General features: G+C 40.1%; 1 protein-coding gene across 1 annotated transcript in view; it reads left to right on the forward strand.

The window, feature by feature from the left end:
- grk6 (G protein-coupled receptor kinase 6) overlaps positions 1 to 26,107 on the forward strand; it is a gene marked incomplete at its 5' end in the record, with an annotated part of 94,684 nt that overhangs the window by 24,806 nt on the left and 43,771 nt on the right. Inside the window, one exon of the mRNA XM_079247110.1 lies at positions 16,085 to 16,197. Within this exon, the coding sequence (XP_079103236.1) occupies positions 16,085 to 16,197 (113 nt within the window). The remainder of the gene's footprint in view (positions 1 to 16,084; positions 16,198 to 26,107) is intronic.

Genomic DNA, 26,107 nt, shown 5'->3' on the forward strand with positions numbered 1-26,107 from the left:
GCTAATTTTCAAGCTTTACATGAAAAATTCGATATATCAGACAATTAACTCAGATGGATCTGACCTGCTGGTCCACACTTCTTACCAGTCGCTGTAATGAGATTTATAATAATCTTAATTGGACTAGTATGTTTATTTTGTCTGCAGAGTGCGAAAATGTCCACGCTACTCCAAATGAAACAATGCCAGTGTGAATGCACCCTCAAGGCTAATTTATGCTTCCTTTCGTATAAAAGAAGATGGCCGTTTCAAACGTTGTCATGAGTCTGATGTTACAATGGCTGTTAAGTAATTTCATCCATTAGGGGACAGTGCTGAGCTCAGGGTTCACTTCAAGTGGTAACCTCCAGTGGTTTAAAGTGAAGCCTATGCGGAAGTGCATAAAACTGCAGTTCCCCCTTAATCCACTTGGGGCTCCAAAACAGAGCAAATCCCCATAGACTCCCATGTTAAAAAGACCAACTTCACAGCAGAAATAAACATGTTTACAGCAGAAATAAACATGTTTACTACCTGGTACAAAAATCTATTTTAGGTTTAATAGGTCAGCTTCACCTTCATGACAACTGTGGAGGGAGTGAATTTATTATAGCTCCTCCATTTAGAAGTAATTTTGTCTCAAAATTCGGCATAATTGGGGACGTGTCCTTTTGATTGAGAGATATATTCTGCTTAAAAAAGGAGGAATGTAGAACAACCGTGTTAGCTCTTAGCTACAGACAGGTTGGAGTTTCCTAGATGTCAATCATCCACCCCCACGGTCAGACCTTCCCTCAGCTCCACCTGTTTGCCCATATTTTGTATTTTCAGGGAGAGACAGGAGAAACTCTAGAAATCATTGGGTGACGTCACGGACACTCCGTCCATCTTTTTATATAGTCTATGGTTCACTTCTGGGCTTTGAAAGCTGTTGGCTGTGGTAATGCAACCTGTTTACAACCGTCTAAAACACCAGAAGAACAACAATAAACAAAACTTTTTATTGGCTGCTTCCAACTTCCTCTTTGGGTGTTCTGTATTTGGTGGTTTCTTCGTCGTTTTCCTCCCTGATTTATTACTTTCTCTGGCTGTGCATCAGTTATACAATTCAATACTGCCCCTTCAGGAGAGAGATAAAATTGTCTTTCCATGTGCATATCTGCCTTTTGTGACCTGCAGAAATGGGCGTTTAGCGGGTGGAAAGGACGTCAGTCATCTAGGAATGGTTCAGAAGAACCAGGTGGCTCAGACGTCTAGTTTGGATGCTTCCTGGCTGAGTTGAGGCATTTCAGACATGTCCTACCAGGAACCACCAGGAGACACTGCAACATCTTGGTTGACTGGTTGATACCTCTGGATTTTCCCAGATAACAAGGAGTATACAATTAAATCAGATCACTCAAGTTGTGCTGCATTCTGTTGATGAACTGATTTTCCTTGAACGCACCACTTTCTGCCATTAGAAAACACATTTCTTGGCTTTTGGCTAAAATTCGTCCACACAAACTAACCTAACATGGAGACTTTCCACATCAAACCGGAGTTTGACATCCTCGGTTTTCACTAAAATAAATGATGTGAGAAAGTGTCAGAATGCCCCTGAGGGGGGTGAATTGATTTTGTTAACAAAAAGCAATTGGTATCAAAAGCTGTTGCCACTTTTGGGATTTGGTTCTTAGTTTCAGGAGTACGTAGACAAAGAGCTGATTGAGTTTGTTGGCGGAAGGAGTTTGTTTCAGCTCCTCAGGCTTTTACTCAAGTTATAAGCATCCTCGGGTTCATTTGTTTTTCCATTTCTGCCTCAGTTCACATTTATTTGAACAGCTCTGGTGATAACCTTGTGAACCACACACAGAATCTCACTTGTTGCTCGGTGGTTATTTTTAATCGCCTGTTTCCTTCCTGTGAAACTGTATGTTGAGGAGATTTATTGTATTTATTGTAGATGTATTGCGGCAATGATGTCTTTTTCAATGACAGTTGTATTCAACATGGAAATTAAGAAGCATATTCTCAAACTGTTTGGTTCTCTGCTTTGTTTTTTTCCTCAGAACTTTAGGCTACACAACAAATTTTAGAGCTGATGGTTAAAAAATGCACAAATAAATCTAAATTCCTCATGAAGGTCATGGAGACCCAAATTTGAGCGAAAGAAAGTGAATTTGAGGGATGCAAACACTTCTCCATGTGAAAATTAAATGCATATATTAGCTACACTTTGCTCTTATGTTTAATAAATTGTTTTAAAAAGTTATTTTTGTTTTCTTTGAGACAAGAAGTTTGCAGCGAGCTCTGTCTCCCAAATCGGTTTCAGACCATATGACCTCCATATGATGTGAATTATTACAGCAGAGTTCCCATTTGTTTTAGTGTTGCGGTGTATGCATCTCTGCAGAAATCAGCTTGTAGTAGACATCCATACACTCTGATCAGGACACAGCACAGCAAACACACAGGCCGCATTGTTAGCCAGAGGAGGATGAAGATGAGGGAGGAAGGCATGCTGATGGTGACCTGAGATAAAGCTTGTTAACCTCGAGGTGCAGTCTGGTGGCACATCGACTAGGCTTCAATAAAACTGAAGATTTTCTGTAAGAATGGGCTTGTTTTAGCTTTTACAGAAGTAAGACCAAAACTTCCTGTTAGAAGTGGTGAAGAGGCAGGATTTTTTTGGGGGCTTTTTCTTTTCATTTTTATCCATATTTCATGTTTTAGCTGGTTGATTAATAAATTCATTTTCACATATTGGCTATTTTCAAAATCACCAACGATGTACTCCACATACCGGTTGCTAGCATCTGATATGCTAACATGTTGCTGGCATGAGCTAAATGGACTTCTGTCTGTAAAAGCAGAACAATAGATATGTGAAGATTTTATGCAAATTACACATTTGTTTGTGTTTTTTGTCATTTTGTTCCTATTTTCATTTTTGCATTTCCATATTTCATGTTTTAGCTTGTTTACCTTTTTAAATTTAGTTTCACATTGAGGCTGTTTTCAAAACAACCTGCTTCATGCTATCCACTAGCTGTATGTAAGCTCAGTTTTTTTTTTTTTTTTTAGCTTAAAGGAGCATTTTGAGCAAGTTTATGGTTTAGGAAAGTAGAAGTGAAGTTTTTAGTTTTTATACAAATTAGACCCAGATTTTCTGTCTAAAATGGAGCTTTTCCTGAAGAGATAAAAACTTTTTGGGTCTTGTTTTAGTTTTGATTGTTGCATTTCCATATTTCTTGTTTTAGCTTGTTTATATATTTATTCAGTTTCATGTATGTTTCAAAACAACCTGCTACACACTCGCCACTAGCATGTGGTATGCTAAAATGTTGCTAGCGTATAGTACGCTACCTTTTAAATGGCTCACTTGGTAGCTTATTTTTAGAAGGTTTATGGCTTACAAAAGCTGAAGTAAACAACAATATATCCATGTAAATATTTTCTAAATATTTTCTTAGAGCACATTAAATTTGAGCTTTTAAGACTTAAATTCATGAGAACTATTAGCATTAGACCCAAACTCTTCATCTGAAATGTTTTTATTTGCTGTATTGTCTATTTAAATGTCTGATTTTTCCATTTCCATGTATCATATTTTAGCATGTTTTTCGTTTTCCATACTAAATACTGCTGTGTTTATAGATGGTTTTTGCAATTTATGCCACATGCATGCTTTGTAACTACACAAGAAAGGTGGAAAGCCTGAATCTTCATGTAAATCTCAACACAGAGTCGTCTTTATAAGGGAAATGAAAACAATGCCAGAGAGTTGTTGCATGTTTGAATGTTCCAGTTGAAAAGGAGAGAAGTCACATAAATGGGGAAGAAACGTTCATCTCTTTCCTGTGAAGAAATACCAGCGACCTGCTGAGTTTTATGAACCAGTGAGACCAAAAAATACACTAATGGTCCCAGAAACACATCGTACCAGCAGGAAAATGGCCAGCCTGTGTATGGGGTTCAATGGGAGGGTTTTCTTTCTGTACAAGTTGCCTTCGGCTGTTTTGTATCAGATGTTTCATGAACAGAATACAAATAAATAAGTATTTTCCTCAGTACACAGCAAAGGAGTAGAAACTGATTTTTAGTCAGTTGATACCAGAAAAAGCCAACGTTACAAAAGACTGTTGGTCTGACGTCCCCGTTGATGTCTGTTTGACAGCTCCATGCAAAGCCAGAAGGTCCTGATGACCTGCTCATTACCAAGGAAACAGATGTATATTTATAGAAATGCTAAAGTGGGCAAAACCTGGAGACTTTCCTCATTCATTGTCCAAAATAACAAAGAAGAAAATTAAAATCCACTTAAAGTCGTTCAGTGTTTGATCCTTCCCCCTATGTTTCAGACGGCTTCTTCGGCCGGTTAGAATAACCTTTGGTTTTCTCTAATGATTGTCTTTTCTTCTAGTCTGCCTCTATGTAAGCCGTTTCCCCTGAATCTGAAAACATATCCCCACATTCAGTGTGAAAATAAAGTGCAAATAAACTCTAAGGACCTTCATTGTTAGGTACGAGCATGCTCGAGTGACTTATTCATAAACTACAAAAAATCTTTTAACGTGAAAATCTTGTTTTTTTAAGTTTAAGTGTCTTGTTGACGTTTGACATTGTATCTTAAAGCAACAAGTCTGGGAAGTTGTGAAGGCTACAGAGATCTCTCCGGCCTCAACGTCCACAATAAATGTCAGCCCTCTTTAAACCGAGTCTCCAGGTTCAAACACTTCTTTAGTGTTGCTTTAACAGCGGAAAGCACAACCAGCAGGTTTAATGGGTACAAATGAGACCAGATGTTCAGGTCTGAGCTGCTCTGATGGTTTCAGGACGAGGATATAAATTTCTTAGCGTGATTAGCTCTGAAACAATCTTATTTTTAACCGGTTTAATCAGGACAAGAGCTCGCCTGATGTACAGAATTGACGTTTTTTTATGTGACATAAATCAGACTTTGTGCGCTGAGCTCTGATTTCGATGAGTTCACAGAGGCAGGAAGTTCAGCGAGTAGCGGTGCAAAAAAAACCACTAAGCGTGTTTCAAGATAAATTCACACAGAGAAAATGGGGGTGAAAGAGTGTTGTTTTACACAAGAGGAAGAAATGATTCATGTCTGAGAAGCTTCAGCAAAAGCTGTCTGTTTTCTCGAATGAAAAGAAGAGTCTTCCTCGACGGTCACAAGCAGGTTGTTCTCTTTCTCCCTTTCATCTCCTGACATGTGTTACATTACACGTTCGTTTGCATCAGGCTGTGAGAAATACGCAACCTTTTTATGTTGCACAACAGCATCCTGTTCCTGCCGTGTTTCAGATTTTCTTTCAGTGAGAGGACACATCTTCGCATGTTAAAACAGCGGTGAAATGATTAATCTCACTGGAAACATTTATCACATGCAGAGTGACGGGAGTGAAGAAGCAGTTTGCTCGGGTCAACTTGTGATGTTACCATGAAAAGCTTTTCCCAAGCGTGGCTTCATGGCTGAATCCCGACTGAAACTTGTGAAAAGCGAAGCCGATGACGGCGCCGTGTGACTGCAGAGCTGGGAGAAACGAGAGGATGTCTGCTGTGTTTGCACTTTGTGGACATCCTGCTCACCGAGCCTCAGACACGTGCAGGAAATTCGCTGCACATGTGATTGCTGTTTGCACAACAGACAAATGCAAAAACGAAGCATGTCGAGTTTTTACAGGTGCTGAAATAAGGTTCTCATGTTTGGAATTTAAAAATGTTTTATGGGTTTTGTGACACTGTCTCAGTAAATTGAGTTGATTCTACGGTTTTTTTTTGTCTTGGAAGAGGAAATTTCTCAGTTGAGATGCTAAACAAAAGCACACTAAAGGCCCATTTCTATCGTACGTAAATGGGGACGTCTGAATGCTGTCCTCATACTTCCAGGCATTTTTTATCTTACTATAGTTAAGCCATGTTATCCACTAGGTTGCAGCGGCGAGTTCACAGTTCATGTCCCTGTTTTGACACGGGTCTGTAGCGGTAATGCACCGATATAAAGTCGTTTTAAATCCACAATGTTTGTTTTTTGCATCTGCGTCTTCTTCTGGTGCTTTTTATTTGGCAGTTTCTGTTCAGTCTTCTTCCTGTTCATCTCCTTTTCTGGCCTTCTAAACAACTCAACACCATTTTCTACTGCTGTTGCTCATCAGTAGACGAAGAAGTCCTTGCAGAAGTATTTTCACCTGAAATGACCTGGCCATGTGACCCCCTACCTGTAGTAAATGTGAAATACGTCTTCACACTTCTGCGATATACTTTTACATCAACATGCCTGAAAAACCCCTTCATGAGCGTAAAAAAAGGAACAATATTTGAGCATTTTTTTAAAAAATGTAAGTGTTTCAGTCACCATGTATTGCTAAATTTAGGTTTTGTGCTTTTCTGAGGGTAGTAGAAATTCAGCAAATGATATCTGAAAAACTTGAGCACCCTCATGGCAGTGAAGAGCTTTAGGTAGGGTAGTACTTTTCTATAAACTGTACAAGTTGGTTTTTTTTGCATCAGGTTCACAGAATGCCAAAGAGGATAGAAAACTCAACAAGAACATTTGTATAGCTCGTCATTCGCTCATCTAGGTGTTTACCTGCTCCAAAGACTGACACATTAAGTCTGTTGGACTGCAGGGACAGAAAGTTGTGTATCGTCTGCATAACAGTGCTCCCTGATGTTGCGTAATGATTAACCCAAAGGGAGCAGAGACGTGTAGAAAAGAAGAGGCATGACTTCTGATGGAGCAGAAAGTCCAGTCCAATTTTCCAGCCTGTGCACCAGCCTCATAGCCATTCTAGCCTCATAGCCAATAGCACATTCATAACTCGGTGCTTCATCAATAAACGAAAGACATTTAACCATTTGGACTGTGAAACTCAATTGTGATTGTTTTTCTGCAGTGGAATACCAATTATCATGATACAGACCTGAAACAGAGCCTTGAAACTTAAACCCCAAACCTTTTGTCAGCAGGAGAAGTTGATTTCCAAACTAAGAATATCATGTAGGAATCAGTGTGAAGCAAACCGGTGGTTTGATGACAACAGCATTGGTAAGATGGCTCGTATGAGGAAATCCAACTTGTTGTATGTGCTAAAGCACCTGGCGCCATGTCTTCCCTGTAGCGACATGAGGCCTATAGAGCCTGACAGAGGCCTCTTTGTCAATGTACAGCATGTGCTGTACAGTACTGGAGCTCCTTTTCATGTACATTATACCTTCATGGATCTATTGAGAAAGTCCACTGATCCACAACCAGAAAACCATAAATTCCCAGGAAGTGGAATGTCATATTTCACGCATGAGGAGTTGCTGTGAGACTGGACCAAGCAGCTTTTTGAAGTATCATGATGCTAATTTTTGGCCTTTTTTATGCGAAGAAACCAATGGTTTTGGAATGTGGTTTTGGCAGTATAGTATATTAATTAGTCACGTTTTCGTTGACCTTCCACATATTTTGGTTTTTCATTTGACTTCCTTTGTTCTTCAGACTTCTTCATTGTTTTTCACATTGACCTGCTCTGTTGGCTTCACAGTCAAACAGAGGAGGAACATTAGAGAGAAAAGAGATCATTAGTGTTAGAGCAGAGGGGATGAAAGAAGCATGGCGATAACTGGAGCAGAAAAACTCAAGGCATCACAGAACCTGGCCAAACTGGGCAGCCACCAGTCACTGGGTCACATAGGAAATGACTCGGCAGAGATATAAGATGCATTAATGAAGCAATCATCCACCCAAGTTATTTATTTACTGCGTTGTTGGGGTTGGACATGCCGGTGCTGCTGGTTGAACTTCTCTACATCAAGATGCTTTTATGAATGAAAATGTCCCTCCAACAGTAAGATGAGGAATAAAGTTTTTCATTCATTCATTCATTCATTTTTTGAACCGCTTAATCGAATTCAGGGTCGCAAGGAAGCTGGAGCCTATCCCAGCTGGCTTTGGGCGACAGGCAGGGTACACCCTGGACAGCTCGCCAGTCCATCGCAGGGCCACACAGAGACAAACAACCACTCACGCTCACACTCACTCCTCTGGGCAATTTGGAGTAACCAATTAACCTAACATGTATGTCTTTGGATGGTGAGAGGTAATAAATTTTGTAGAAAGTAAATAATAAAACCATGTCTTGTGTATATACAAAGCCATTTACAAACAAATTTGAGTAAACACTCTATACGATAGAGGAAGTAGAGGGAAGAAGAAGGAAAATGTGAAGATTGTGCAACCAGTTGGCTGCTTATCTGTTCAGTAAACTTCAGGAGTAGAAGTTGTTCTGGTACGTGTTCTGGTCCCGGTCTGCCAGGTTCTGAGATGCCTGCCAACTTCTTGTATTGATGGAGAATCTGACCACCATGCAAAGCTGTCTCAAATGCATCTCTTCTTACCCAGATGCTCCATCACTCTGGAATCAAATCAAAGATACTTTATTAATCCCGCAGGGGAAATTCAAAGTTTAAGACAGCTCGTCCAAGATTTGACAGACAGACATTTAACATTTATGACAGATAAACAGGTCTGAAGTGAGACTTAGGCCACAAACAGGGTCAGTCTGGACTCAGACCACATGACCTTCTTCCAGATCCAGAGTCCAGTCTTTCTGCTTTGTCTCTGGTTCTCCTCACTGGTCAATGGTTTTCTTCTGGCTCATTCACATTGTTCATGTAAAAATGTGTTTGTTTCCTAATCAAACACGATCCTGAGTTCTACTGTTGTTTTTCTTCCATGTGGTTTGACCAAATGTTTAAGTGATCACCATCATTTAGGATGTTTTTCCACCACATTTCTTCCTGGAAGACGATTCTTACCCTCCTTCCAGCTTTTAATGCTGAGTTGGACAGTTCTGAACCCAGTTTTAGTTATTTCTTCATCTCCTTTCAGGTTTTCTCTTTAAATCTTTAATAAATCTTTTCCACAACCATAAAATGTGTCTTTTGTTGAAAGGAATGAGAATCTGCTCATCGTACCAGTTGGAGTTAAATAACTTGTTGCCAGATGACCACCCTGCAGGAATTATCCAATAGGAGGCGCCTAGCTGTTGGCGCCTAGCTGTTGGCTCCTAGCTGATAGCGCCTAGCTGATGGCTCCTAGCTGATGGCTCCTAGCTGATGGCTATCTAGCTGATGGCGCCTAGCTGATGGCGCCTAGCTGATGGCGCCTAGCTGATGGCTCCTAGCTGTTGGCGCCTATTGCTGGCTCCTAGCTGATAGCGCCTAGCTGATGGCTCCTAGCTGTTGGCGCCTAGCTGATGGCTCCTAGCTGTTGGCGCCTATTGCTGGCTCCTAGCTGATAGCGCCTAGCTGATGGTGCCTAGCTGATGGCTCCTAGCTGATGGCTCCTAGCTGTTGGCGCCTATTGCTGGCTCCTAGCTGTTAGCGCCTAGCTCCTAGCTGTTGGCGCCTATTGCTGGCTCCTAGCTGTTAGCTCCTAGCTGTTAGCTTGGCAAAATGCAGTTGGAGAGGTTTTCTTTTGGCCAGGCAGTGTGTATAGTTGGGAAAAAATTAGGTGTGACTGTCTAGAAAACAAGATCAGATTTTTTTATGTCCCAGTCGGAGTTCGGTAATTGTTTTTAGAGAAATTTTCAGCAGACTGAGCTGCAGTTAACTGATCTGCCTGTTCTCAGGAACATATGCAGTGGGTTTTAGTGTCAGAATTCAGGGCGACCCTCTTTCTCTTGTTGTTTTTTTCCTTGGAGCTGTGGGGGAGATTGTCGATGTGATATTGGACCATAAAGACAACATTCAACCTGAATCACATTTGGTTTTGGAGATCAGCTTCTTTCATCTCCAGCCAGTGTCTCTGGTTGGCCTTGAATCACATTTGTTTGTGAGCAAAACACCTGGAGTTGTTTTGCATCTCTTTTCATCGCAAATGCAAATATATTTCCTTAATATTGTGTTTCGTCTTGAAGCAACTGGAAGGATGAACTCAAACAACTTCTGATAAACATCTAAAATATGGAGGTATGATTTAAAGATTACATGTTTCTTTGGTATCATCCCTTAAATGTTTAGGTTTAGAGATGGCGAGATGTACTAAAGCTACATGGAGAGATTTGATACAATTCTTAGTGAGTTAAAAGTGAGCCCCTATAAGCTTAACTCTGGCAGTGTAGATAAAGAAATGTAACATGAATTTAAAAAAGAAATTCTACCTAAAACCCACTATATTGACAGTAAAAAAATAATCAGCTGGTTAAAATCTCAAGGAATCTATTATATTTTACACAAAATGTCACAAAGTTTATTTGTACATCACATTTCATGTGGAAGACGACAAAGTGTTTTACAGAAGAATTACAGATGGTTCAACAAAACCATTAAATAGGAAAAGGCAGCAACAAATGGCAAAAATCCCAAGAAAATCATATATTAAAATGATTAAAAGCAAGATAAGTTTGAAGTTACCGTACAGATTTCATGAGAAACGTTTTACAATTGTGTTTAAACTGTTTGTGAACCTCTCATCTCTGCTGGCAGCTAAATTCTGCTTCTACATATTTGGTCTGGGACTCTGGACTGGGACTCTGGACTGGAATAGGTGACCTGAGTCTTTAGATCAAATCTGCAGGTTTATATTGTCTGAATATTAGGTGTATTTTGGGCCTAAACCTGGTCGGTGGTTTTAAAACCACAGAGTCTCCAGGTGTTTACCAACGCTGATCTTCTTCTCTTTGCTTCCAAACAATCATCTCAGTTTTATCTTCATGTAGTTGTAGACAAGTCTCTCATGCAGGTGTTGATTTGCTTCAAACACTGACACAAAAGTCTGTAAGACTTCAGTCATCTGGTGACAAAGACACGTAAAGATGTGCATCATCTGCATAAATAAGATCATTTATGTTAAGTTGTGTAATATTTGACCCAAAGGGAGCAGATACAAGCTGAACAGAAGAGGTCCAAGAACAGAACCCTGGGGAACTCCTGTTCCCCAGGGGAAGTCCTGTTCACTAAATCAGATTCATCAGTCTTTAAAGTAATTTATTTATAAGGAATTGTGCAAACGTAAACATAAAAAAAAAAAAAAAAACCCTGGTAATTTTATAGATGTTTTTACCTGTTTATATCAAGGCAAAACCACTTAAATGTACCCGAATTCGCCATTTGACCCTTCTAAGGTACACGAGTGTAAAACTATATTTTAGCAACTCAGCTGATTTTTCATTCGTTCATTATCCTAACCGCTCAGTCCGACAAACGGAAGCTGGAGCCAATCCCAGCAGTCTTTGGGTGAAAGGCAGGGTACACTCTGGACAGCTCGCCAGTCCATTGCTGTTCTTTGACTTTTCCAGCGCGTTTAATACCATCCAGCCCAGCCTTCTCCGGGAGAAGCTGAACATCATGGCTGTGGACCCTCACCTCGTGACCTGGATTTCAGACTATCTGACTAATAGGTCACAGTTTGTCCGAGTGGGGGGGTGTAGGTCCTCAACATTGACCTGCAGTATTGGAGCACCTCAGGGCACGGTGTTGTCGCCCCTCCTCTTCACTCTTTACACCTCTGACTTTCAGTACAACTCAGATACATGCCACATGCAGAAGTTCTCTGATGACACTGCAATTGTGGCATGTATTAGGGAGGGTGAAGAGGGGGAGTACAGGGGCCTGGTGAAGGACTTTGTGGAGTGGTGCCAGCACAACAAGCTCCAGCTTAATACATCAAAGACAAAGGAGCTGGTGCTGGATTTCCGCCGGGCGCCCCCTGCTGTACAGTCCATCAACATCAGTGGATCTGAGGTGGAGGTGGTCTCTAACTACAAATATCTGGGGCTGCAGCTGGATAACAGTCTGAGCTGGGCAGCTAACACAGATGCTGTGTACAAAAAGGCTCAGAGCAGGATGTATTTTTTAAGAAGGCTGGCATCCTTTAGAGTCTGTTCAAAGTTACTGTACATGTTCTACCAATCGATTGTATCTAGTGCTCTTTTTTATGCTGTTGTGTGCTGGGGGGGGCAACGCTAAAAAGAGGGACACTCAGAGGCTGGACAGGCTCATAAGGAAAGCAGGCTCTGTGGTTGGACTCGGCCTGGACTCTGTGGAAAAGGTGGTGGAGCAGAGGACGCTCTCTAAGATCAGGGCAATCCTCTCCAATCAGAGCCACCCCCTATATCTTGTCTTCTCTCGGCAGAGGAGCTCTGTTAGCTCCAGGTTTCTCTCATTGGGCTGCTCCACTGATAGACTAAAAAACTCTTTCATCCCTCGTGCCATCAGGCTGTATAATGCAGCCACTTCAGGGAGGAGCAGGAGAGACTGATACTAGTCCTGAACTTTGTTTTTTTCAGTGCCTTAACTTGTAGCACCTTAACCTGTAGCACTTTATCTTTTAATGCTGTTGAATTATTTATTTGTCTGGTTTTTTTAAACTTTAAATTTTCTCTTTTGCTGTTTTATGAATGTGAGCAACGGACAACTGCACAATTTCCTTCGGGATTAATAAAGTATTTATCTATCTATCTATCTATCATTGCAGGGCCACACAGTGACAAACAACCACTCACACTCACTCCTAGGGGCAATTTAGCATAACCAATCAACCTAACATGCATGTCTTTGTACGGTACCCAGAGAGAACCCAGTGAGAACATGCAAATTCCACACAGAAAGGCCACTGTCCAAGCTTCACCCTAGCCAATTGAACCAGCAACCTTCTTGCTGTGAGACCACAGTCGTAACCACTATGCCACCACGCAGCCCTCAGCTGATTTTTATGACCCCTAAATCACCGATTAGGTAATAAAAGAATAACCCCCACACTACAATGGAAAACGTTCTTAATCTTTTTTTGAACAGCCTTCATGATCATTTTAATCTATTATAGAGTCATGACAGAGCACATTAGTAGATTTTTTACAAATTAGACCAGAAAACACCAAAAGAATGACATACTTTATGGCTTTGCGAAGTGCTTTTGCTACTGTTATGGTGCTAGCTCACCGAGTTTTGGTTGCATAGAAAATACACAGACATCTTCGTAATCAGAGTATCTGCTTTCATATGGGAACTTGTTTTTCTGGTTTGCATGAAGTTGAGAAATTAAGAAAAGTGTTTTTATCATAGGTTTGGGATTTGATTATGCGTTGTTCAGATAGCAGTTGTTTGGTAGTCTTTTAGCTGAGATTCTCCCTGTTACTTTAGCATTCTGCATGCTAGCATTGTTGCTGTTCATGTGACAAATATTTGTACATGGAAGAGATTAAATTTAGAGAAGGTGTCTTCTCCCTCAACCAACACTGCGAGCATGTTTGGCTACAGGGAGACGTGGTAACTCAAGGTTGTGCTTTTCAGTTCACTGTTGGAAACTATATCGAAGGCTTGTTGTGATTGGATCCAAAAACAGTAACTTCCAGAACAAAATGTTGAATTTTGCAGTATAGTTGAACATCATCTGCATAGCAATAGAATTTCTGCACACAACCCAATAATTTTACCTAAGAGAAGCACACAAAGTTAAATGTATCGGTCCATGTACAGAACCCTGTGGAACTCCATGACTAAATCTGCTGTGTGACCAGAATCATGGTTTAGATTAATCTGAAACTGATCAGATAAATATGGTTTAAACTGGCTGATATGTACGATATTTGGATTGCTAACCAGTGAGGTTTTTAGAGATAGCAGTTCTATTTAGTTTGCATCAATTACAAACAGAACTTGTTTGTAAAAATGGGGATTTACCTGAAGGAGCAAATAAGAATAAACATTAATTTATGGGCTCATTCACATCAGCTTTTTGATTCGAATCAGAGTCTGTTTGCTCGGAAAGTCGCTTCATTTGAGGAAATGTGAATGTGCCAAACGAATTCTGATTCTGACCAAAGAAGTGGACTCGGTCCACTTACAAAAACAATCCTGGCGCAATTCAAGCGGACCAAATACAGGAAGTGGACTACAAAAAATAGTAACTTCCTGCATGTGGCGTAGCATTCCATTGTGGGTAAATCCATAGTGATGGCGTTAAAGGTCCTCTGCCTCGTCTGGTGTTCATACTGCGTCCATTGTTGCAGTGGATGTCTGCAGTATACTTGCATAAGACACAATAAAAACCCAAAACAGCCATAGTTTCGTCTCCATGTTTAACTCACAACAGAGTTTTCTTCTTCATTTTCTTCTAATGCTAAATACTAGCACAGCACCACCTCTGGTGGGAATGGGGATATATTATTCCAATGGTTTGGCTGGTTTGACCAAAGTGCAGCATGAACACGATCTCGGTCCTCATGGAATACACCCCCCTACAGCTGAGATGAGTCCCTAATTGGACCGAGTCTAGCGGACTGTCCTGATGTGAATCCACCCTAAGAACTGAAAAACCTCATGAAACAATGCTGGAATTACACTAAAATACTTATAGTTTTAGTTGTAACTGACAGTATTTACTGAACACTTTCAAGAAGCAGCTTTTTCCCTTTATACCAGCCTCAGAATCTTTGCATTTCTTCCACAATCAAACCGTTTGTTCTGAGTTGGGTTGTAGTACAGTGGGTGGTGACAACTGAGGCTATTGTTTTGTGTGTCATGGATCGTTGCTCAGCCAATTGGGATCAACAGGGGGTCATTTAGACTCCGACTCTTAAGTTTCTAAACTGATGAGCTTACACCCCCCCACAAAAGAAAAAAAAAAAAAAAAAAAGTTTCACATCTAATATCCGACTGAAATTTTGGGATCCATCAAATTCCGTATATTCCTACATCTTCATCATTATGGAGCTGAAAGCATGCAGGAAGTGGCAAAGAGCAGCCAAACAGAACAATCATCAGCTGAATAATGACATTAACTATTAAAAAGTTCTCAGCTTAACTCATCTTTTTAATATAAGGAACATTTAACAAAGTAAACCAAAGGACAGAAATGATTCAGTTAAAACTGGCCACTATGCCAGATGTCCGGTCCGTCCCTGTGTGTGGAGTGAAAAGAGACGATTTTCCTTCTGTAAAGTCTCCTTCAACAGTTTAGTACCAGACGATCAGCGAGCAGAACGCGACAAATAAATGATTATTTTTCTTAGTCTTCTTTAGTCTGTTCATATCAGAAAAAGCCAAAACAACTGCAAAACAACGTCTCCAATGACGTCAGTTTGACAGCTTTATGCAAAGTCTGGAAGGTCCCAATCAGCAGGTCGTTACCGTGACAACAGGTGTGTTTGTAGGAATGCAAACCTGGCCAAGCTTTCATCAGTCATTGTCAAAAATACCGAAGAATAATCTTAAAAGTCCACTTGAAGACGGCCGATGCCACCTGCTTCACGGCATTGATTCTTTTTGTTGATAAAATTGTTAAAGACGTTTTTAAGGCTTCTTGGGAAAGTCAGAATAACTTTTGGCGATCTCTAATTCTCTTTGCTTCAGATCTGCGTCTGTGTAAACCATTTCACTGCAATTTAAAATTCAATAAGAAAAAAAGCAAATAAACTCTTCTGACCATCTTTGGCTGTTATGAGCATGTTCTAGTGATGTTTTTATTCTGTGAATTATTGCAATGTGTTGTCTTCAAACCTGTAATTTACACCCGCGGAAAATACTCCAAATATTAAAACATCAAATAAATTAAAATATTGACCAACATTTTCCATCAATGAAATGAAAATTATTATTATTATTATTTATTATTATTATTATTATTATTATTATTATTAATAATAACAATAATTTTAAATTAAACTATTAAATATGATATGAAAAATATTTTTCAGTCATTCCTCTAAGCTTTCCAAACATTTTGCATCAAACAAAAAAAATCTAATTATTAGTATTATTATTTTATATTAAAATTATTATTATAATATTAATTATTATTATTATCTACTATTTATTATTATATTTGACATTAAAATATTAAATATAATATTGAAATATTTGTTTTCAATCATTCTTCTAAGCTTTCCAAACATTGCATCAAACAAAAAATATATATCTAATTATTTTCATATTTTCATATTATTATTATTCTTCTTCTTATTATTATTATTAATAAAACATTAAATATAATATTAAAATATTTGTTTTCCGTCATTGCTCTAAGCTTTCCAAACACTTTGCATCGATGAAATGAAGCTCTGACCCAGAAGGAGGCAAACGATTGAACCCTTTACGGTTCTCTTGTGCTTTGTGTTTGTAGAGAAGGACTACAGCAGCCTGTGCGAGCGGCAGCCCATCGGACGGTTACTGTTCAGACAGTTCTGCGAGACCCGACCCGAGCTGAGACGCTGCGTCAAGTTCCTGGACGCCGTGGTAAGAACAGGCTTTTGTCTTGTTGCTGGAAGGGTTTGTGTTTCTGCAGAGTGGTGACCTAAAACAACCTCTACATGAGTGTTGGATGGTGAATGTGGACTTTTTGTTTCTGTCTTCCCTGAAATGCTCCTCTGTTCCTGGTATAAAACGACGGAGACTGTGACGGAGATGTGTGCTTTCTGATTCAGAAGGAAGTCAGGTGTTACGGAATGAACAAAAAGGTTGAATAAAAAGAAGGAATGCATCACAAGACGACATGTGAAAGGTCCCTCGTCGGCTCTCCTGGACGGGGGAAAGACCCCAAACCGTACCGACCCTGCGCTTGTTTACATGTTTGTGTTTGTTTTGTTTTTCTCGTTTATTTTATAGGAACGAAGCTAATTATAAAACAAAACTTCTGAAAATAGCAGATTGAGGCAAAATGCTGGATCCTGTCTGTGGTCCCAGTGAGACATCGAGTCTCTTTATGGTTGTTTACATGTTTGTTTGTTTGTGATGTATTCATCATTAGTTTGTGTGTTTTGTGTTGTTTTCTTTTTACAAACTTTCAGTAAATGTTTGGTGTCTTTGCTGCCGGTTCCCCGTTCAGCAGAGACGCACCTGAAAAGGAGCGGACTGATTAACCAGCGCTGGTTACCATGGTAACCGATCTGGTACCTTACGATTGGATGAGGATTCAGGGAGCTACGAATGCGTTATTAAATGATGATCATGATTTTCATCCGTCACGCGGGTGTTTTTTCACTCTGTCTCAACATTTAAACCACTTTATTCTTCATTCAACATCTATTAATTCATGTGAACTATTTTATCATCACTATTTGCGGAACCATAAATAAATCCATTACATATCAAACCTATTTTCCATATTTTCTTTAAATGTTTTCCTAAATTTTCAGGGAAAATATGTCAGCAGTTCGGAACAATGAGCAGCTCTGACTGGGCAGAACCAAGCTGCCATCACGTTTCCAGCGTCACCATTTCATTTTGTTTTGGTGTGAAGCAGCTTCCATACACAGGAAGTCTCGTCTGTCCTCATGTCCATAAAAATGTCTCCAAACACTTCAAACCCGACGGTGAAGTCTCAGCTCTGTAGCAGCAGCTGTGAGGCTAGCTGCTAGATTCCTGCTAGCTCTGCTCTTTACTGCCCGGACACTTTAGGGAGACGGACCGGTCCGTCCCCCTAAAGCAGGTCTCTAAACGGCGGCCCGCGGACCACATGCGGCCCAGATTTAACCCCGCCTGGACTGATAAGTATATGTTTATTTTGCCGTCACAAACCGATGTGTTTAATATACGATGAGTGTGTGGCGGTTTTTATAGATTATAATGTAAGGAGGCACCACATCGAGAAGTTAAGTTTGATATGAACTTTTTATGTTAAAAGTTTGAAGAAAAATAAACTGACTGGATTTTTAATTACTTTATTTTTTTCATTCGTCCTCCTCATGTGGGACTGAATTTAAAATAGAAAAATAAATAAACTACTTATTTTTCAAAATGTAAATGTGTCTTTATTTAAATTTATTTTTCCTGATTTATTTTCCCTTACTTTATTTACTGGCTCTGATAATTTTATTTTATTTGAAAATCTGGCCCACCTGAACGTCTAATCGAGTAGCCCTGAAGCGTCCGGGCAGCAACGCGACTTTTAGCTTTACAGCTGCGTCTTGCATGTTTAATTATTTTCATTATGTTTGAATACTTACTAATTGTCCTTGAATCGTGTTGCATCTATGAATAGGTCCACCGCTAGCTGTTGTCCTGGTCCGGAGCAGGCCATAACTAGTTGCCATGGTAACTCGGTCACTGGTGTCATGGTAACTGGGACTCCTCTCTCCCAGTTTCACGGAAAACCTTCAGCTGTGTCTGTTATTTGTGGTTAGTTGTTGTTTTTCTTTACATCTTTTGTTTCGGGTTCGTTTGTGGATCTTTTCATTTCGGCTTTTAAAGATTTTTTTTAGGTTTTTATTTCTTTTTCCAGCTTTTAAGATATTAAGATTGTGGTTTAATCATTGTTTCTATGGTTTTCTGTCGACGTTTTGTGGTTGTGCTTTTTCTTTGCTCGTGTCGTAATTATAATCCGTATTTCTGCATTTCTTTAGTTTATTTTTTAGTTTATTTTTGCGGGCTGCATGTGTGGCCTCACGGCAAGGAGGCCGCTGGTTCGAGGCTTGGTCAGTGGTCTTTGTGTGGAGTTTGCATGGTCTCCTCGTGTTCTCTCCGGCTTCCTCCCACCGTCCAAAGACATGCATGTTAGGTAGGGGTGGGAAAATCGAATTGAAAAATCAGGATTTTTTGCTTCACAATTTTAAGAGATTTTAAAAAAAAAAACAAACAAACAAAAAAAAAATCCCTTTTAAATTTTTTTGTAATTTTTCATTGTTTTTGTTGATCATTCACTGTCCATAAAGAAAAGTGAATGAATGAATTTTCTTTTTACGTTCTTTCTTGCCGTTTCTCTCCTTCAGCTGGTTGCACTTTGAGCTTTTTTGTGTTTTGTAGAGTCAGAATCACATGGTTCAGATTTTCTTTTTACTCTTTTTCTCCTTTCATGTTTGTTTTCCATCATTACAACCAACCCTCTTTTTAATCACTCGGTGAAACATTAAAAAAGTTTCAGTAAGAGGATCTATTGTTATTTTATTCAGCACTGAATGCTGAGTTCTCTGTTTTAGGTTCGCGTCATCTTCTGGGGGAAATTTCCAACTCTTAATGCACTAAAAAGAGTTTAAACATGATGATTTTCTGTAAGTTTAACAGGTTTGTTTTACAAGCTGCGAGTGAGCCCGATCCCCTACAGATACTGTGGGAAAGTTTGCTTTTTATTGTTTGGGTGATGACATTTTCAGCAGCTGCCTTTTAAAAAAGTTTTTTAACAGGATGCAGCTGAAAGTAAAATCATGTTTGGCCTTTTATGCAGGAAGTTTATATATCCTGAAACGCCTGAATGAAACAGTGGAAGTTTGGAGAAAAGAGGAGGAAACAGAGTTTATTGTCTGTTCAGCGAGTTGCAGGAACTCTTGACTTCTGAGAAGAAACTGCGTCAGTGGGTCACCCTCTCCTCCCTCCCATGTTTCATCCCAGCCAAAAACAGAAAAAGGCTGGTCTTCATCACGCTGTGAGACCCCTCATTTAGATTTCCCCTCAGTCGCTACAACCTGAAGCCTAAACCTGTCTCACCATCGACCCCCTGAAGATGAACGGTCATCTGATGCTGGCTTGCAGAAACCTTTATTCCCACCAGTTTGTGTGGTGAGCTGATGCTAGTGACGTTTATGATGAGAGCACCTTCGTAAATGCACCAATCAAACGGAAGTTTAAAGGAAAAAATGCTCCGATTTATTTATGTAGACATGAAGCTCAAGCTGAGCGTCAGAATGAGGAAGAAAGGAGGTTTGAGGGACACATGGCTGTATGGGGGCAGAGGCGCCATATGGGGCCCAAAAAGATGTATAAACTATATAAGAAAATCATTAAACCTTCATTAAAAATAATACTTTTTTCAAAGGTTGTAATAAAATGCAGCAATAATATAAACTGATAAACGATATATATTAAAATAACCTAGTTAGATGTCTGCACTGTGATTTAACCCTTTATAGGGCACTCAATAAAATACCATCAAATTAGAAATTTTAACCTAAAATTGTCCTTCTGGTATGAACCAAGACTTCCATTCTGTTACATTAATAAAAAAATATTTATAGTTTCATGCTGAATATGAAAGGAAACAAAGTGATCAAAAATAGTCACTTGCCCCATGAAAGCCTTATTATTCCCATGAAAAGCTTTTTTTTTTTTTTTTATCAGCTTGAAGCAAAAACAAAAATCTAAAATTTGCGATCAAGTGGTGGGATCGATGCCGTCGTCTTTCATAGGGCCCATTATTCCTGGCGGCGCCCCTGGCTGCTGGGATTTTCACACTCAACCATCCATGTGTTGAAGCAGATGGTCTCCAGCAGCAGAAGACCACACCGGGTTCCCTCCTGTCAGTAAGAACAGGAAACTGAGGCTACAATTCACAGCTCTTTCACACATAAGAGTTAATTTAGTTCTGGAGGACTTGAGCTTAATTTCCTCCTGGTGTGTATGCGACAGGTTCCGTGTGCGTCACCATCTCCGAACCTAATCACGTTATGGTCAATGGAGCCGTTTGCACTGCAGTACATGTCAGGTCCGTCCTAGAGGTGCCTCGTTACTAAATATACCTTCCAGGTCTGCTTTTGGTGGACCATGCTTTCAGATGGAGCCAGACAGGAAATCAGAGACGACGTCAGTGTAAAACAGCCACTAAATTTTAAAATAAAATCCTACTAGATGTTTGAGATTGCTGAACTCATTACTGGTGACAGGTTGGAAGGCAGTCCATTGGTGTTTTTTCCCATCATGGAAGACGAGACGTCTATCATGGGAGTGGAGAATCAGAAGGTTTTCTTCAACACCGCACATCCTTTTTATAAGAACAGCAGAAAAACAGAAGGGTGCACCGAAATATGAGCAGTTAGGAGAGTAGATGGTGAGTTTAACGTACTCATTAACAAGATATCCCCAACCACGTCATTTTGTTGCCTCAAACAAGAAAAGGATGCAGCGGCCTTTAGACATCCTACATCAATGGGAAGCTGCGTCTCTGCTGTCAGAATGGTGGGGAGTAGATTTATTGGTCTCAGTTGAATTGTTTTAGTCTTTAAAATCCCATCTGGAGCGACAACGAACTCGGCTACGACTGTCGTCACAGCAGGAAGCCCTCCTCTCTGATTGTTTGCAAATAAAACTGCAGACTTCACCAGTCGCTCCCTCTTCATCGGCTCCGGAAAGCTTTTACTGCTTTTAGTCGTCCAGCGGATACGACTCGCATCCAGAGCAATTACGTCCTCTTTTACCTGACGAGCGTTTCCCGTCTCACTGGAGGGCACGAGACCGAAAAGCAAAATGGGATCTGAACCGTCTCCACTGTCACTAAGCATTAGCTTACAGGTTCCTGCTGCAAGAAGAAGCACTTTGGTGTTTTCCAGTTAGGTTTGGCTCGCCGCCGACTGGATCAGATCATACGCAGAACACACACACACACACACACACACATACTGGTTTCCGTGGGGCATGGGGACCAACTTTTTAAGCATCACTTGTGGGGACCACCCTTTCTGGTGGATCTACAGACTAATAAAAAATCAGGGATAACATTTGAAGCTGTATTGTCCTATACACGGCTTCAAATAACTGAATTTCAAAAGTAAGTTCATCAACCTGTCTGGACAATGCTTTATGAGGACTCATTAACTTTCGAAAAAACATGACAGATGGGGACCAGATTTACATATAATTTGCATAATTTACACATACTAACTTACCAAGTGGGGACCATACCTCTGTTTGAGATATTTACTCAGTCATATTTGATTTAAACCAAACCATCAATAACAACTGTTGCTAACATAAATAAAAAAAAATTCTAGGAAAAACAAACATTGCAGAACAACTTTTATTGACTTCCTGATCATCATCTGATGAAGATGAGGGTAATATTTTAGGTTTCCTGGACGGTGGTGATGCCATCTTGTTCCCACTTTCAGGAAGGATTTGCACTGCCGATGGTTCTATGAAAATTAAAGCAACATGTTTTTAATGGTAAAATTAAAAGTTAATGTAACAATTCAGACATTGCGTTGAAATTGGGGAAAAAGGCAAATTAAAGATTTTTTAAAGAATAATTCAATTTCAAAAATATATTTCAATTCTCAGCATTGCCACATTCTGTTAGTGTTTCTCTTTCCAAAAGGTACATTTAGTTACAATGGCAAAAAGTTAATATAAGGCAACTTCTGTACTGGTAGCATATTAACTTTTTAACACTCTTACCAATAGCGGAGGAATTTTCCTCGACAGCATTGTTGTCGTCATCTTCACTGCCACTATCCTTTTCATGCAGGTTGAGAATATTTTCTGTTTAGGTAACAAAAACAGTTTAAATAAATGCTAGACTCAATTACCATGTTTGTGGAGGATGAGGCATGTGATGCAACTGACTGTAGTTGATGTTCATAATTTTTAAGGAATATAAATTTGGACAACAAATTGCTTCTTTCAAGTCTAATATTTGAAAGAATACAATAAAACTATAAAAAAAATATTACAACTGGTTTTGGTGTTTAACACCCCTCAGACATGAGTCATGGGGACCCAACACACACCCTTAGTTACATGTCCTTCTGGGGACTGACTTTGCTCCAGCTCTGAACACACTAGTTTACACTTGTTAACATGTGCTGTGGGGACCCCGTGAGTGTCCAAAAAAGACACTTAATAAACACATTTAGAAACCATGGCGTCTCATTAAATTTTGAATTATGGGACACTGTCCTACTCAACAGCATCTAAAACATGCCACTTAGCTGTCCAAAATGCAGACTCATTTGCTAAATCTGTCTCTGAGAACCAGGATGTATAAGAAAGATTTGAATAGATAAATGTATATGTAAAAAACAAACACTAGGTAAGTGTGGGACTATATATCGTATGCAACTACCTGTTCAGAAAGGCTGTCATCCTCAGGGCCATCGTTGGTCTGCTGAGAGCCTGAACGAGGCCATGGAAGACTGGAAGTCAATTCTGTTGGTTCCATGTTTGCACTGGTCAATGGCTGGAACATTTAAGAAAGACTTGTTGGTACACAAACATGGACAACAAATTGCTTCTTTTAAGCCTAATATTTGAAAGAATACAATAAAAACATGAAGTCAAATAATCATGCTGAAGTCCTAATGTACATTAAAATACACATCACAGAAATAATCCAAAAGCATCCACATTGTTCAGGTATTACAACTGGTTTTGGTGTTTAACACCCCTCAGACATGAGTCATGGGGACCCAACACACACCCTCAGTTACATGTCCTTCTGGGGACTGACTTTGCTCCAGCTCTGAACACACTAGTTTACACTTGTTAACATGTGCTGTGGGGACCCCGTGAGTGTCCAAAAAAGACACTTAATAAACACATTTAGAAAGCATGGCGATGCATTAAATTTTACCCAGATGCAGCTCGGCAACTGCATACACAGAAGATTTAACTGATTGCTGTAGTTAAGGACATCTGGCCATCAAATGTCAGTCAGACCTACGCCATGTCAACACATCTCATAGTCAAGGACATCTTAGCCTTACTATTACATTTGCTTCTATTACTATCTGTATCCAAGTTTTCAAATCCTACTGCAGTGTTACTTAACCTATGACCTGGGCCCCACTACCCTGCACGTGTTGTAGGTAACCCTACTTTAAACACACCTGACTCAAATCAATGGCTCATTATCCGAATTTAATAGAACTTGGCAAGCAGTGAAGTTCATCTGCATCATGTGCAGTGGAGTTGGTAGGAACCATAACATGCAGGGCAGTGGGCCCCGAGGACCAGAATTATGGGACACTGTCCTACTCAAAATCATCTAAAACATGCCACTTAGCTGTCCAAAATGCAGACTCATTTGCTAAATCTGTCTCTGAGAACCAGGATGTATAAGAAAGATTTGAATAGATAAATGTATATGTAAAAAACAAACACTAGGTAAGTGTGGGACTATATATCATATGCAACTACCTGTTCAGAAAGGCTGTCATCCTCAGGGCCATCGTTGGTCTGCTGAGAGCCTGAACGAGGCCATGGAAGACTGGAAGTCAATTCTGTTGGTTCCATGTTTGCACTGGTCAATGGCTGGAACATTTAAGAAAGACTTGTTGGTACACAAACATGGACAACAAATTGCTTCTTTCAAGCCTAATATTTGAAAGAATACAATAAAAACATGAAGTCAAATTATCCTGCTGAAGTCCTAATGTACATTAAAATACACATCACAGAAATAATCCAAAGCATCCACATTGTTCAGGTATTACAACTGGTTTTGGTGTTTAACACCCCTCAGACATGAGTCATGGGGACCCAACACACACCCTTAGTTACATGTCCTTCTGGGGACTGACTTTGCTCCAGCTCTGAACACACTAGTTTACACTTGTTAACATGTGCTGTGGGGACCCCGTGAGTGTCCAAAAAAGACACTTAATAAACACATTTAGAAAGCATAGCGATGCATTAAATTTTACCCAGATGCAGCTCGGCAACTGCATACACAGAAGATTTAACTGATTGCTGTAGTTAAGGACATCTGGCCATCAAATGTCAGTCAGACCTACGCCATGTCAACACATCTCAGTCAAGGACATCTTAGCCTTACTATTACATTTGCTTCTATTACTATCTGTATCCAAGTTTTCAAATCCTACTGCAGTGTTACTTAACCCATGACCTGGGCCCCACTGCCCTGCACGTGTTGTAGGTAACCCTACTTTAAACACACCTGACTCAAATCAATGGCTCATTATCTGAATTTAATAGAACTTGGCAAGCAGTGAAGTTCATCTGCATCATGTGCAGTGGAGTTGGTAGGAACCAAAACATACAGGGCAGTGGGCCCCGAGGACAAGAATTAAGGGACACTGTCCTACTCAACAGCATCTAAAACATGCCACTTAGCTGTCCAAAATGCAGACTCATTTGCTAAATCTGTCTCTAAGAACCAGGATGTAAAAGAAAGATTTGAATAGAAAAATGTATATGTAAAACAAAAACTAGGTAGGTGTGGGACTATGTATTGTATGCAATTACCTGTTCGAAAGGTCTGTTATCCTCAGGGCCATCGTTGGTCTGCTGAGAACCTGAAGGAGTCCATGGAAGACTGGAAGTCAATTCTGTTGGTTCCATGTTTGCACTGGTCAATGGCTGGAACATTTAAGAAAGACTTGTTGGTACACAAACATGGACAACAAATTGCTTCTTTTAAGCCCAATATTTGAAAGAATACAATAAAAACATGAAGTCAATTAATCATGCTGAAGTCCTAATGTACATTAAAATACACATCACAGAAATAATCCAAAAGCATCCACATTGTTCAGGTATTACAACTGGTTTTGGTGTTTAACACCCCTCAGACATGAGTCATGGGGACCCAACACACACCCTCAGTTACATGTCCTTCTGGGGACTGACTTTGCTCCAGCTCTGAACACACTAGTTTACACTTGTTAACATGTGCTGTGGGGACCCCGTGAGTGTCCATTCAATTCAATTCAACTTTATTTATATAGCCTCAAATTCCGGCAATGCCATCTCAAGACACTTTACAGACAGAGGGGAAAACATAATGAAAGCCAATTCATAACAACCTATATAAGGAAACCAACAGATTGAGTTGAGTCCAACTCAATCTCCCATCCTGAGCAAGCACACAGGCGACAGTGGGAAGGAAAAAACTCCCTTTTAACAGGAAGGAAGCCTCCGGCAGAACCTGGTTCAAGGACAGGCAGCCATCTGCCTCTGCTGTGTGGGGGGAAGAGGACAGAAAGACAACAGACAACAGGAACTGCTACTCCCGGCCAGGGAGACCTGCTGAGACAGGAGACATACATGTTAATGATGCTACACTGTTATTGGGGGGGGGTAAAAGAGAGAGATAAAGAGAAAGAAGCTCAGTGTATCAGGAAATGTCCCTCAGCAGTCTAAACCTATAGCAGCATAACTAAGGGATGCTAACCATCCCTAGTTATAGGACTTATCAAAAAGATAAGTCTTCAGCCTAGTCTTAAAGGTGGGGAGGGTGTCTGCTTCCCTAACACTAACTGGGAGCTTATTCCATAAGAGAGGGGCCTGATAACCAAAGGCTCTGCCTCCTGCTCGGCTCTTTGAGACTCTAGGAACCACAAGTAAGCCTGCAGTCTGCGAACGAAGTACTCTACTTGGTATATAAGAAACAATGAGGTCTTTGATATATAGTGGTGCCTGGTTGTGGAGGGCTTTATATGTAAGGAGAAGGATTTTAAATTCTATTCTAGATTCAACAGGCAGC

Source organism: Telmatherina bonti, assembly GCF_933228915.1.
Source record: "Telmatherina bonti genome assembly, chromosome: 10".
NCBI lineage: Eukaryota > Metazoa > Chordata > Actinopteri > Atheriniformes > Telmatherinidae > Telmatherina > Telmatherina bonti.